This window comes from Acartia tonsa, chromosome 13 (assembly GCF_053477335.1).
Source record: "Acartia tonsa isolate MP-2025a chromosome 13, ASM5347733v1, whole genome shotgun sequence".
Classification (NCBI taxonomy): Eukaryota; Metazoa; Arthropoda; class Copepoda; order Calanoida; family Acartiidae; genus Acartia; species Acartia tonsa.
The window spans coordinates 25952984-25967212 of NC_137272.1; the positions used below are offsets into that span (position 1 = coordinate 25952984).

Consider the following 14229-nt stretch of genomic DNA (forward strand, 5'->3'; position numbering starts at 1 on the left):
TGCCATTGACAGAAATTAATAATCTATATCTTAATTTCTTCATTGGGTTGGGGAGTTTTGTATGAGAAAAAAATATTTAGCGATTTTCAACAAACTATGCCTTAAAAACCGGTTTTTCCAAAGTACCTATTTTTGGAAGATTTTTGGGTGTGCAAAAATGTACATTTTTAAAATTCAAATTGCGCGGCTTGTGTTAATAGTAGAAAAATGTTATGCATATCGTTAGAATTGTCATAAAACCTTGGTTTTGGGTGTTTAAGAACTATTTCTGTGCTACGTATAGTTAAGGAGCTACGTAGTAAAATGTCCCAACTTACTTAAAACTTGTCAACCTTTCTCAAATTTTCCAACGTAGCTTCTATACTACAAATAGCATGAATATAATACATATATTTCCAAAGACTAGAGTTTATGACAATTCTAACAGTATGCGTAATATTTTTCTACTATTAACACAAGCCGCGCAATTTTAATTTTAAAAATGTACACATTTTTGCACACTCTTTAAACTCCAAAAATCTTCCAAAAATAGGTACTTTAGAAAAACCGGTTTTTCAGGCATAATTTGTTGAAAATCGCTAAATATTTTTTTCTTATACAAAACTCCCCAACCCAATGAAGAAATTAAGATATAGATTATTAATTTCTGTCAATGGCAAGTGGGCTATATTAAGAAATACTTTTTTCTGTTAAAAAAAAACACCCTGTAATTAGCGGGGCCGGGATCTAGTCTAAAAGGCGAATTATGGAAAGGTAATTTTCATAGAAAACGTATTTTGCTCTTAGAATTAAATTCTTTTTAATCATGCAAATCGCTTCCTACATACTTTTCAAATTTATTTTATTTACAAAATTTCATCTTGGAAAAGTGAATTGGTACTTTAAGTAAAACAGTTTTGTTATGTTTCTTATTCATTTTTTTGGAGGCCAATGACAAAACAGTTTTTCAGATGTTTGTACTATTTTACCTTTCTATAGAAAGATTTTGGTAAATCTTTTGGCATTATTATGTTGAAAATTTCTAGAACTATTTTTGGCAATTTTCTTTTAGGAACAAAAAAAAATAGTGATAATAGAAAAAGTTTTAATAAGCTTTCTTAGATTTATTCTTCTGCTTCTAGCTTTTCCATCAGTCAAAATAATAATTTGTTTTAAGTAATGATTTATTTTTTTTCTTTTAAAGATAACAATCATTTTACATTAAAAAGATATTCTTTTAACTTGTGGAAAAGGTTCAAGCAAAATAGAACTAAAATCTTCTAAATCTTAATCACTTTCTTAATATTTTTACAGCTCTGAATTTAATATTTTTCTTTTATTAACTTTTAATTAGACTTTAAAGTTAGTGAATTTCCTTATCTCCACACTGTACTTTTAAAATAAAAAAATGTTAAAGGTTAGATTTAAGACAAAAAAGGAAAGCACCTTGAAATAAAATTGGAAAGGAAATAGTTGAAAATATTGAGAATGAAAAATTCTATTAAAACTTTATTTAATATCTGTCAAGAATGGTGAAGAATTTTAAGCTAAAAATAATTATCCACCTTATATTTTTTCTTTTACTAGCACAGCGTAAAATTTTAAAAGAAATATTTACATAAGTCCTTGTCTGCTAAGTTCTATTTTTATAAACTGTTTTTATTCCCTGAACTTTATATTTGGTAATTTTCAAATGAAGTTGAATACAGAAATATGACAATGGACAATAAATAAATCTTTTCCTAACTATGGTATATAATTTGCCTTTTGGAGCTTGACAAAAAGAAATATGCAGATTAATTTACCTGTCATTATTTATAATCATTTCTATTTTTTTTGAACTAATTACATTATGCTGCAACTTAGGTTAGCTTTTTTACAATTTTTTTGGTAATAATTGTTCATTCCTTTTGTGACAACGCTAATTTTTAATAATTAGAGATCTCATTTCCAAACTATTTGCCCTTACATTACAAAAGTCTGCATTTTTAAAACATTTAATTGACAAAGTTGTCTTTAGTTATTGCACAGTCCCTTATTATTTAAAGAAAACCTTTATACATAATAATTTAAATAATATAATATTACATCTCTTGTAGGTTCTTAAAAAATTAAAACTCCAGAGAACCATTCATTATATTTTTTTAAAATCTTCAAATAATAAATAAAAATTCTCAAGTATAATATTTAATGTTACTTAAAACCATTCAAATAAAACTTACTTTAAAAAAATCAAGTATGAATATTGAATTGGATAAAAACAAATTTGGCCGTTCAACTGTCTTATAATTGATTCTCTAATTGTATTTTTTAAGAACCTATCTCTGTTATTTGATATTTAATGATACATAGCCTTTTATGTTTCTTTAAAGATTATTATCAATTTTAATATCTTATAGGGATTTCACTTTTTGAAATTTCAGCATTTTTTTGGTTCACAATCTGATAAGTTTTTTTTTAATACATACTTTTAATAATTTTTATATAATCTCTTTTTAGATTTGAAGACATTGATTTTTGGTTTTAACAACTTTGCAGTGATTCTTTACATTTCTTCTTGTTATATATGTGGATCATCAAAAGCCTCAAAAGGAAACTTAGCTTATCACTAATTTAATTTTAAATTTTTTCTTGATTTGTTTTTGATTCTTTTTTTATGATCTTATTAATATGACATATTCTTGTGGTTTGTGTGATGAAGTTTTACTTAATTTATAACAATTGTGATATCAGTTTAAATATTTATTTTGCTCTTAAAAACCATGAAAAAAATGTTTTTTTTAACTTTTATCTTTTACTTTTATATTTACCTGTGATATATAAGTTTAATCAATGTCCTGTTTGTGACATCTGTAAAATCACAACATAAAATTCTTTAATAATGTGCATATTCTTGTGATTTATGTGATCAATTCAACTTGTCTATGACTGCACTGGTATATCACAACATAGAACATCCCGCTTGAACTCATTTGTTTTGTGTCTTCATATTGAAGTTTGTGTATATACATGAACTCTTGTGATATATGGGATAAATCTAAGCCCATGTTAGGACCACTGTTCTGTCACCAATTGTGCTGCAACTGTTGAAAAAAATAAATGTTCTAATCTAATTTCATTCTTCAGGATCAAATTTTGGGTTGGGTGTGTACACCGTCGACTTTAATCCTAATATACGAGTAACGGGATATCTAACTGCCTGTCTGTCTGTGTGTAATAAAGTATTTCGCTAAACGGTATACCAATATGCTTCTCCATTACGATGTAGTTTCTTAGAAATATTAATAACTATTTTGTGGGAGGATACCACATCCCTCCCAAGAGATTTCACCCCTAGAGAAAAAAGATCCTTCCAAAAAAATTTTTTACTTGTTCTTTTAAAACTAGAATTGACAACCCCCCCCCCCCCTATAAAAAAAAATCCTTCAAAGCGTCTAGGAGAGTAGCCACCAGTCTTATATAAACCAAAGAAACTATTATATAAAAGAAATTTAAAGATTAGATAAATTTGAAAATTTGTTTATTCAATATTCTTTTTTGTTATATGGAATTTGAAAAGAAAATAATCTTCGCATCTTTCATAAATATATTCTAAAAGTAAACTCCTATGTCCTCTATGTTTTGATGTGTTCTTTATTTAAAGTTAGTAGATTTTTTGAAAAATTCAATGCAATTTAGTTTAAGAGATAAAAGGGTGTACAGAAGGAGTGTAAACCCCCACCTCCCACTTTAATTTTGTACCCCTCTTAAAAAATGTTTGCACCTGCCTGATTCACCCCCAAAAAAAACAGCCAAGGTGGGTGTCAAATCTAAAAGTAAAAGATGATCATACGGACAGAATCTAATTATAGAGTAGCAGTGCTACCAACAAGAAAAAATAATAAACCAAAAAGTCGGACTGTACTTTTAGTTTTATAAGATTATAATCCACAAATAATGAATTTTTAAAATTTATAAAATATGCATTATTTTTACAAATTCGCTTTAACATTTTCTTTCTATTTATTTGTACAAGAATTTAAAAAGTAATGGAAAATAATGTTTTTTTTTCACATCCTTTCTTTTTTATCCTTATATAAAAGTAACAGGATCAGTGTGTGTGTGTGTATTGATGGATTCTGCTGAATAGTGAACTGCAATATAGTTCTCCATCACAATGTAGCTTTTCACAGGTCCTGGAAAAGGTTGACCTCACTTCCCCTCCTCACCTTGAGTGCCCCTAGAGGCATCTAAGGACATAGCCGCTTATTCCACTGTATAAAAAATTATCGACTAAAATATACCCCCTCCCTCTTAATCGCTAGGGTGTTTAAGATAAAAAAAAGGTTGTTTTGTTTGAAGCAAAATATCTCAGGAATGAAGGAACGATTGGTTGTTGCTTTTTAAGGCATTTTATATGTCATGGGAGGGTTTAATGCTATTTTTATGCTTTAGAGGCTAGTACCGCGAGGGTTTCTAGATTTTGATTTAAAACATTTATTTTCCTTTGTAGTATGTCGAGTACGTCGCCTTTGTCAGTTTGTGCCTGAAATGCTTTGTCTTCACCACGTCGTCTGAAATAAACAAGAGTTTGTTATTGTAACCCTGCAGGCATGGACGTCAAAGCCTTTTTTTTTATAGTGGGTAAAATTAGAGGTTTGAAAATAAGATGAACACATTTTTAAGAAAAAGAACAAGACAGTATTATGCAATATTATTCTAAGAATAGATGCAGAATGAATGTGACTGGCGGATGGACAGACGCGTCAGATTTATAGATAAACCAACACTGATAATTAAATTGAAACATGGGGGATTTGAATTGCAACAAAAGATCTTAAGGGATAATACAATGGATCATGAATTAATGACCCTACCAAATACCAAAAAAAATTATCTCTTAAGTAAATTAAAAAATTAGTGGATAAGACGCCAATGGTTTACTCAACCAAGCAAGATATAATCTAAAGGGATTGAGATAAAGTGGAATAAATAAGATCAGGCAGTTTGAGCTGTACAAGTAATTTTTAGTTTTAATTGCTTTATAAAATGCTTAAAGAAACTCACCTTAAAAGAGTTTGAACCATTTCGCCAATAGTTTCCCCTGGACGTGGGTTTAAAATTGCTGTAGATTTATCTGGTAAGACAACCCTAAAATATATAAATTATATTTTTTGTCCGTTTGTTTGTCTGTTTGATTGTCTGTTTGTTTGCCTGTTTGATTGTCTGTTAGTTTGTCTGTTTGTTTGTCTGTTTGTTTGTTTGTTTGTTTGTCTGTTTATTTTTTGTCTTTTGTAAATCTGTTTATTTATCTGTTTGCTTGTATGTTTGTTTGTCTGTCTGTTTAATTGTCTGTTTGTTTGCCTGTTTGATTGTCTGTTAGTTTGTCTGTTTGTTTGTCTGTTTTATTTTGTCTTTTGTAAATCTGTTTATTTATCTGTTTGCTTGTATGTTTGTTTGTCTGTCTGTTTGATTGTCTGTTAGTTTGTCTGTTTGTTTATCTGTTTTATTTTGTCTTTTGTAAATCTGTTTATTTATCTGTTTGCTTGTATGTTTGTTTGTCTGTCTGTTTGTTTGTCTGTTTTTCTGTCTGTTTGTTTGTTTGTTTGTCAGTTTTTCTGTCTGTTTTTCTGTCTGTTTGTTTGTTTGTTTGTCAGTTTTTATGTCTGTTTGATTGTCTGTTTTTCTGTCTGTTTGTATGTTTGGTTGTATGTTTGTTTGTCTGTTTGTTCGTCTGTTTTTCTGTCTGTTTGTTTGTATGTTTGTTTGTATGTTTGTTTGTCCGTTTGTTTGTCTGTTTGCGTGTCTGTTTGTTTGTCTGTTTGTTTGTCTGGTTGTTAGTTTGTTTGTTTGTCTGTTTGTTTGTCTATTTGTTTATCTTTTTGTTTGTCTGTTTGTTTGTTTGTCTGTTTGTTTGTCTGTTTGTTTGTCTGTTTGTTTGTCTGTTTGTTTGTCTGTTTGTTTATCTTTTTGTTTGTCTGTTTGTTTGTCTGTTTGTTTTTCTTTATGTCGTGTTGTTTGTCTGTTTTTATGTATGTTTTTATGTCTGTTTGTTTGTCTGTTTTTATGTCTGTTTGTTTGTATACAGCTATACATCCCCCCTACACTCTACTACCTTCTAATAAAGTCAGGAGGGGTTTCAAGGTAAAATTGTCATACCTGCCTTAAAATTAAGGAAATTGTAAAATTCAAGAACGATTGTTTAACTTTTGAGTGGGTGGGTAGACATCCAAACCCCTTAAACTATAAATAAAACACACACCCCTACACTTCTCTCGATTTTGGTTGAAGGAGAGTGCCGAAAATTACTAACCCCCTTGGAAAAACTTTGTGGAAGCCACTGTATCTATCCGTAATACCTTGTAAATTGAACATCTGGGCATGTTTGGCTGAGAATGGCGATGTCCGGCGATGAAAAAGTTCGCGTGGGACCCTCTGGAAAATAAAAAAAAATTAGTAGAGTAATGACTAAAAAATACCCTAATGACTAAAAATCAATATTAAACTAATAAAAACTAATAAAAAGCATTCGCTGTCTTTGTCTGTATGTTACTTAAGATGTCTTAAATGGCTGTACTAAACAGAGCTGTATTCAGGGAAGCCTTGTAAAGAACCTTTTTTAAAGTTATAACTTTGTATTATGCATTTTTCAGCGCAGTTACTCTTAAACCACTGCAAGTCAATACGTTCGCTGCCACCTCACAGAGATGTGAGTTGGCTATATCTTAATTTTCATATGTTTACATTTTTTACTGAATTGAATATACTTAACTAAGCTAGAATAATCCAAACTAAAAGTATTAAAGTAAAAAACACGCAGAATAAAAAATGATTAATTTTCTTTTCTTTTCGAAAATATGTTTTTTCTTCATTTTTTTCTGTGTATGTATGTTTTCAAAGGAAAAGTTAAAAACATCCTCCTTTGCGGAAATTAATGAAGAGAACGGTTAAAATTATTTTCAAGTTTTGTGCAGCTTTTGTTATGTGCTAAATAAGATGGATTTAGAACGTTCTGAACTTAAGATCGCCAAAACTACTAGAGCTGGATGTATATTCTGTTAAAAATCCGTGAATCTATCTATAATACAAAGTAGCTTGATGTCTGTCCGTCCGTCCCTCGGTAACCACTGAACCGATCGAATTCTACACTTCAGGGTATATACTTATTGGTTCTGTGGTGGTTTTAAGCTATTTTCTTGGGGGGTGGGACACCCCCAACCCTACCAAAAACAAAAAAATACCCCCTCATTTTTTTGTTTATAGGGAAGTTGGTTCACATAAACTACGGGCAGCACCAGTAGCACTTAACTTTATTTTTTTTTTAAATTACCTCTTGAGGGAAAGCCCCTAGAGGCTAGGGGTGAAACCGCTAGTTATATAAAAAGTAAGTATTAATATGATCAGTATATCATCATCTTGATGATATAACAACCACGGCTATGTGCTTTAAAAGGGAAGCTTAGTATTGATAAACAATTTCAAAAATTATTAAGAATATTTGGATCATGGAAAGAAAACAAAGTAGCGGATTTCGTCGTATTTTCACAGTAGCTTTTGATTATTTTAGGTTAGGTTAGGTAAATGATAATGATTGCTACGCAGGGTTAGAAAATTTGCCCCGAAGGGTTAGAACCCCCCCCCTCTACTACTTTATTGTGGCTTTAAATAAAGTAGTTATGGCTGACAAATTAGCGACATCTTGATATTATAATGACATTGTTTAAAATAGGACATATATAGGTTTGGAGGAGGGTAACACCATCCTCCAAAAATAAACTGAAAAAATGTCCTTCACTTCTATCAAGTGCCCCCTAGAGGCCTCTAAGGGCGTAGCCGTCAGCAATATTTACACTAACTATAAACTGGCATTATACCTTGTCCCTGATTTTAGGTTTAATATGCGAAATCCATTAAAAGTTTTGTAGGCATTTGATCTGTATTAAAGTTATATGTTGTATGTATATTGTATTTGTTTCATATGTGTGACGTTATGAATATGTATATTTTTGTTGTTCTAAATATCCAACCATATTGAAAGTGAGAAAGTGTGAAAAAATCAATCATAAGGCTATTAATAATACAAAGTAGAGCGAGGTCTGTCTGTCCGTTCGTCATTTTTGGGTGAACTTAAGATATTTACCGCCGGACTAATTTGTCTCAGCTTTTCAAAGAATATCCCTCCTGGTCATACCAAGGTTTTAGGCTATTTTCTTGGGGGCTTGAACATCCCCTCTCTCAAGAAAAAGAACATGATTATAACAATTAAGTGTTAGTGGCTCTCTGTTATAATAATGCAAATATAAAAGAGAAGGGTAATGACAAAATGTTTTTGAAAATTTCACATGAATAGGAAAATGTGGCAAAATTTTAATATATTCGCTACCCGCAGCATTCAAAGCACATTGCCAATTTTCAAGGTTGTTCATAGAGGTTGTCAATTTACCAATCAAAGGACGCGTGTTTGACTTTGCGTATGTTGATTATGTAGAGGGGTGAAAATATGGGGGGAGGGGGTATCAACCCCACTGACAATAAATGACACCCCACTTATTTTCTGTTCACATCTCCCCATAAGGAAAAAGGATAAGAGGATGAATACTCACCCCTTTTTCATGGTAAAATACTACTTCCCCATCCCTAAATTTAGAAGCAGACGAAAATCAAAAGCCGCCCAGGGCTTTTTGTAAGTCAATCATAAATAATAATGTGAATAAAAAGAAAAGTGATATTTAGCAAACAGCCGTGGGCGGTCAGAATCAGCTGAATGTTCATTATGAAAAAAATTTCCCCCTTTTTAGAAATAGAAGGATTCATCTTTCATGAACAAATTTTTTTTTAATAAAAAAAAAATTCTATGTAATTTTTAATTAAAACATTAAAACGTAAATATCTAATCTAATATTCTTGCCCTAAATATGGAAATAGTAAAAAGTAAAAAAATATTTTTTTTGATAATTTTTAATCCTCCCATTTGAAAAGTAGTGGAATAGCAATAAATTTTAGCGCGGCAAAAGCGCTGAGTAGGCCTCTAGGCCCACTGCCTATTTTCGTCTTCTAGTTGCTTCGATTCCTCTCTTTTATTTTTTTCTCTATGCATCTCCCACATTTTTATTTTATGGGGAAGTCAAAATAACCAAACAGCTAAATATGCCAATCTGACAAAGTCCTGTGCACGCCGCTGAGTCAAGATTGTAATTTTTTAACTTAATAGAATTTTTTTTTCATCTTTATTTATCAATGATCAGGATCACCCTATATAAATAACATTGTAATATTCACATGAAAGAGAAATCCGTTGCTTCAAGATTGAAACTTTAATTTGAAATGTGATCAAAGTTTATGCGGGGGGGAGTAGAAATATGTATTCTCTTTCTAAATAGTTGATCAGTTTAATTTATGTGAGCTCTGATTGGTTAAAATGCAAACTTCCTTATCTCTTATTGGCTGATAATTACAAAGCAGCTCTGAGCCTCTGATTGGTCAGTATTGCTAACATATCTTGGCTCATATTGGCTGATTATGTTAAACTAGCTCTAATTGGCCAAAATCTCTGAACTTCCATAGGTATATTAATAGTTAGGATATCAGAAAGTGTCTATTCTATACGTCTATTATCCATCTCTTTTTTAGGGGTTTTCCTTCCCACTTCTCCTCTCATCCTTTTTTAGACGTATTTTTATGACGTCACACATGACACTTTCCGCTGTCCCGCAATGGCCCTTATTTTGCTTATAGTTTAATGTCATATTAAGTAAATAATTGACAAATCTGCCATTATATTTTGGCATTAATCAATTATTATCTTAAAGCTGCGATACCACAGGACATAGATCTACTTGTTTATTTGTAATTTGGCAGGTATTTACACTGAAACTATTTAATTTGCTAACTTTCAATAAATTTCCCCTTGAAAGTTTGTAATGAAACTCAGGGAGGGAGAGAACAATTGCGATTTGAGAAAAAACTCACAGCCTCCCCTTCCTCCAAATAATTTAAAGTAACAAAAAGAAGAAAATGCACAAGAACATATTATCGTCAATTGTCCAATCCCTGTTATCTTTAATGAAATTGGAACCTTCTATTTTGGTGTTAGATTTCAATATTAGAGTAACACAGAATACTATTCATCCTATCAAAACACCCAACATTCTAAATCGACTAAGTGTCATTAAATTAAAGTGCTAATGCTTAACATATTATCGACATACCACTGTTCATATAATATGCATGATTTATTTTCGAAGAAAGGACACTTGAAATGTTTTAAGACAATTCTTGTATAGAAACTACAATTTAAATGTTTAAGTTAAACTAGCGGCTGCTTAAGAGGAATAAGAAATAGCCTTAAACCATCCCAAAGCTTAAATATAAAAGATAAATAGAATAAAACCATCCTATGACCTATGTAAAGCTGCCTTAAAAGGGAAAACTAACTTCTGTAGTTATCGAAATCTTAAACTTAAGACAAATAAAACCTTATCTATAATACAAAGTAGAACGATGTCTGTCTGTTTGTCTGTTTGTTTGTCTGTCTGTTTGTAGCGAAGGATCTCGCTAACCGCTGAACTGATCGGGTTCTCCTTTACAGGGTAGCTTCTCATAGGTCCCGGGAAGGTTTAAAACTATTTTCTTGGGGGGTGGTACACCCCCCCCCCAAAAAAAAATGAAATTTCCCCCCCAAAAAATTTTTTTTTTCTTTTTAAAACTAAAATTAAAATAATGGAGTCGACTACCCCCCCCAAAAAAATTTTTTTTTATTTATTTTTCTTTTAAATCTAAAATACGAAAAATCGGTTTGATCAAACCTCCTGGGGCAAAGCCCCTAGAGACTAGGGGCGAAGCCGCTAGTTACTTTATATACTAGGATGACTAGACAATAGTAAAGCATAGTTATTTAATGCAGATTTAACACATAATAATTTAGGTGGAAAAATGAAAAAAAGCTACCTGTCTCTGCCTCTCTTTCCTTAGACTTTGCACGAGCTGAAAACAAACAGAAACTAATTTATTATACAACACAAACAAGGACAATTATATTCATTAATCAGCAGCGTAGCAATAGTCAGCTAGCAAAATAAGATAATAAACTATTAGACAGAAATGATGCAGATAATCCTATATTTATAAAGTCCACAGCTTAAATGGTTCCAGAAATAGCATTCTGCTTTGTATCTGTTTATCTAGTTTAACAGACACTAACTTGGTCGGTCAAACGGCCGTACGGACAAACCCTAGATGTAGAATATGTGTGCTCTCAAACATTAACACTACAAGGGATAGTTCACTTGCCACGAAAGAAACTTATTTTACCTCTTACTTTATCACAGTCAAAATAATTTAAATATGATATATTACTTGTGCGATAATAAGTTAGCAAGCAATCAATTTGGTCATAATTATTTGAAACTTTTAGGATTGAGTTAAATAATTATTCTTCAAATAAGCAATCCCTTATTACTGCAATATGTCCATGCAATTCATTAAGAAACAAAAGTGAAAGGAATTTAAAGGACGCCTGCAAGAAATAACACGCTTTAACTGCTGAAAGACTGCCACAAGAAGACCCAATACCCCAAATTATAAGCCTTCAGCTTCAATAACAAAAAAGTTCTAGGCATTTCAAAATAGCATTTTATGTACAATGGAATTTTTGAAAGATTTCCAATGCTCATAAAAGAAAAAAACAATATTAAATTACGTTGCCTAGACATAAAATTATAACCTTATCTTTGTCAGAAACTTAGATTGCCTGTAACTGATTACATTTTTACAATAAAAACACCACATTTCATAGTCAAAATCTATGAAAAAAATTCGATTTAAATTGCATTTTTAAACGAAAATCATAGCGGAAACAAAGGGGTAAACTAATACAAGCTTAGCTGTGATTGGTTGTTAAGCTGATTCAGCCTTCTGATTGGCTACAGTACATTCGGTACGACGCAAGTAAAACTTAATTTTTTTTAATGATTTTGACTATAAAAATGGGTATTTTTATTGTAAAAATATAATTAGTTACTGGAAACCTAAATTTATGACAAAAATAAGCTTATAATTTTGTTTCTAGGCCACGTAGTTTAATTTTAAAGTTTTCAACATGAGCATTGCAATTCTTTCAAAATTTCCATTGTCTATAAAATGTCATTTTAAAATGCCTAGAACTTTTTTGTTAAAGAAGCTGAAGGCTTCAAATTTGGGGTATTTGGTCTACTTGTGGCAGTCTTTCAGCAGTTAAAGCGTGGTATTTCTTGCATGCTTCCTTTAAGGTATTTTAGACAATGGACGATAAATTAAATTACATCCTTATTATGATAAACAAAATTAGCCCCTCAGTCGATTTAAATTATTAGTTAAAAAGTCTGCACGAACTAGTCAAAATTTTAAAAAAGTACAAACTTTTTTTTAACCAACGAATAAGATAAAGTGATGTAATTTACACTCAAATGCCCCTATACCCCCCCTGGAAAAGTAAGGCAATTTTCAATGCTACTCTACAATTGAGGCTTGCTTACCTATAATATTAGTGAGGGCTGTAAGTCCAGTCATGCTCCACTTCTTACTTTCACCCTTGTTCTTTCCCTAAAATAATATATCTAGTTATCATCTCGATTCAAAATAATTGGAAGGGTAGAATCGGCATGGAGTTAAATATTGTTCCTGCAACTGCTTTATTAGGAGCCTGGTGTTAAATATAAGAACAATTTAGCATTACTTTGATCCTCTAACAGGCGCAACTGATTTTTCAGAATTTCTAGATTATGTAGATTTCAGCTATTAGTTGAAAAGAATTCTTACAATTTCCGCCGCAGATTCAGGATTTATCATAATCCAGCCAACGAATTGCAGAACGTTTTTTCTATAATCTACAGCCTGATGTCTCTCTCCCTGTATAAAAAAGAGGAGCATTTGAAAGAAATTATAAAGGTGTACTGGAGTTGAGCGTTTGTATTATTAAGTTTGGGGCAAAATTGTTTTCGTGAAAAATCCTCCAAATTCACATAAAAAATCTACAAAAATTAAATAAAATCTTATGTTCATAACCTTTCTATGATTTTGTTAATTTTTGTAGATTTTTCATGTGATTTTGGTGGATTTTTCACGGAAACAATTTTGCCGATTAGTGGGGCAAATATTTTTAAAGAATCCACCTCTAGTCTATACATGGCAGGAATGAAACAATGCCAAAAAGCAATGTACTTTGTCAACACAAGAAAACAATAATGTTACCCAATTGACACTGACGTAAAAACAAATAGACAAATTCGATAGTTAAAGATTAGCTGTGCTACTAAGAATAAATCTTTTCAATTTTTCATATTTTTAATAAAATATCTTCTATATGAAATCAAATTTAGTAGAGAGAACAACAAACAAGGATGACAACATCGAATATAGTAAAATATAATTTGTTTGTATGTATGTACTATGTAGTTCTATTAATATCTCTAAAATGGCTAAACCGATTGCTTAATAATTTAAAGAAATACTTTGCATTGTTCTACGTATATCATAATATACATTACTGGCGAATACGCCCCCTAAAGGCCTTTAGGGGCACTTGAGGAAAGAAGAAAGAGGGGGAGCGAACCTCCACTTTTAATTTTTAGTTTTAAATAAATCAAATTTTGGGGTGGTTGGGTCATTTTCAATTCTGCAGTTGGTGGTAACCTCCCCCAAATAGTTTTCAACCTTCCGTGAACATATGAAAAACTTCACTGAAAAGGACAACCATATTGGTTCAGCAGTAAGCGAGATCATTCGATGCACAAAGACAGACAGACACACATCATGTTACTTTTATATAAGGATACAGGCATTAGGGAATTGACAAGGTCTTGGTTTTAGTTCATGTGTCTACTGGAAAAATGACTAATCATATTATAGCTGCGCCACTAAAAGTTTAAAGTCTGGAGAGGAAAAGTTTTTGTCAGCTGGGGTGCCAAAACAGCTGGTGTTCAGAGCTGGATCTTTAAATGTGTAGCCGTTGGCGTGGCTGTAGCCGTGGCCGTAGTCATGGCTGTAGTTGTAGCCACACTAACGGACTGTGGTCACTTTTAGCGTGGTTAACCACGCTACGACTACGACCACGCGTTGCCAATATGATTTAAAGATCGCATTTTTTTTTTGTGGCCACGGCAACGCGTGGTTAATATGATTTAAAGATCGCTTTTAGGTTGGTGGCTGTAACTCTGACCACGACTACGGCAACGGCTACGCTTTTAAAGATCCAGCTCTGGCAAAGTATAAAAATTAAAATATCGGCATTAGATT

At 31.5% G+C, this 14229-nt stretch overlaps 1 protein-coding gene across 2 annotated transcripts in view; it reads right to left on the bottom strand.

Moving 5' to 3' along the window:
• Positions 1–1443: 1443 nt before the first annotated feature.
• Positions 1444–14229, bottom strand: part of LOC145335127 (regulator of G-protein signaling loco-like) — a 61584-nt gene continuing 48798 nt past the window's right edge. For both annotated transcript variants that reach the window (XM_080180856.1, XM_080180857.1), the window contains exons 16-21: positions 12471–12537; positions 10906–10941; positions 6318–6393; positions 5026–5109; positions 4464–4532; positions 1444–3062 (exon numbers count right to left, since the gene is read on the bottom strand). In XM_080180856.1, the coding sequence (XP_080036982.1) occupies positions 3017–3062; positions 4464–4532; positions 5026–5109; positions 6318–6393; positions 10906–10941; positions 12471–12537 (378 nt within the window). In that variant the 3' untranslated portion in view covers positions 1444–3016. The remainder of the gene's footprint in view (positions 3063–4463; positions 4533–5025; positions 5110–6317; positions 6394–10905; positions 10942–12470; positions 12538–14229) is intronic.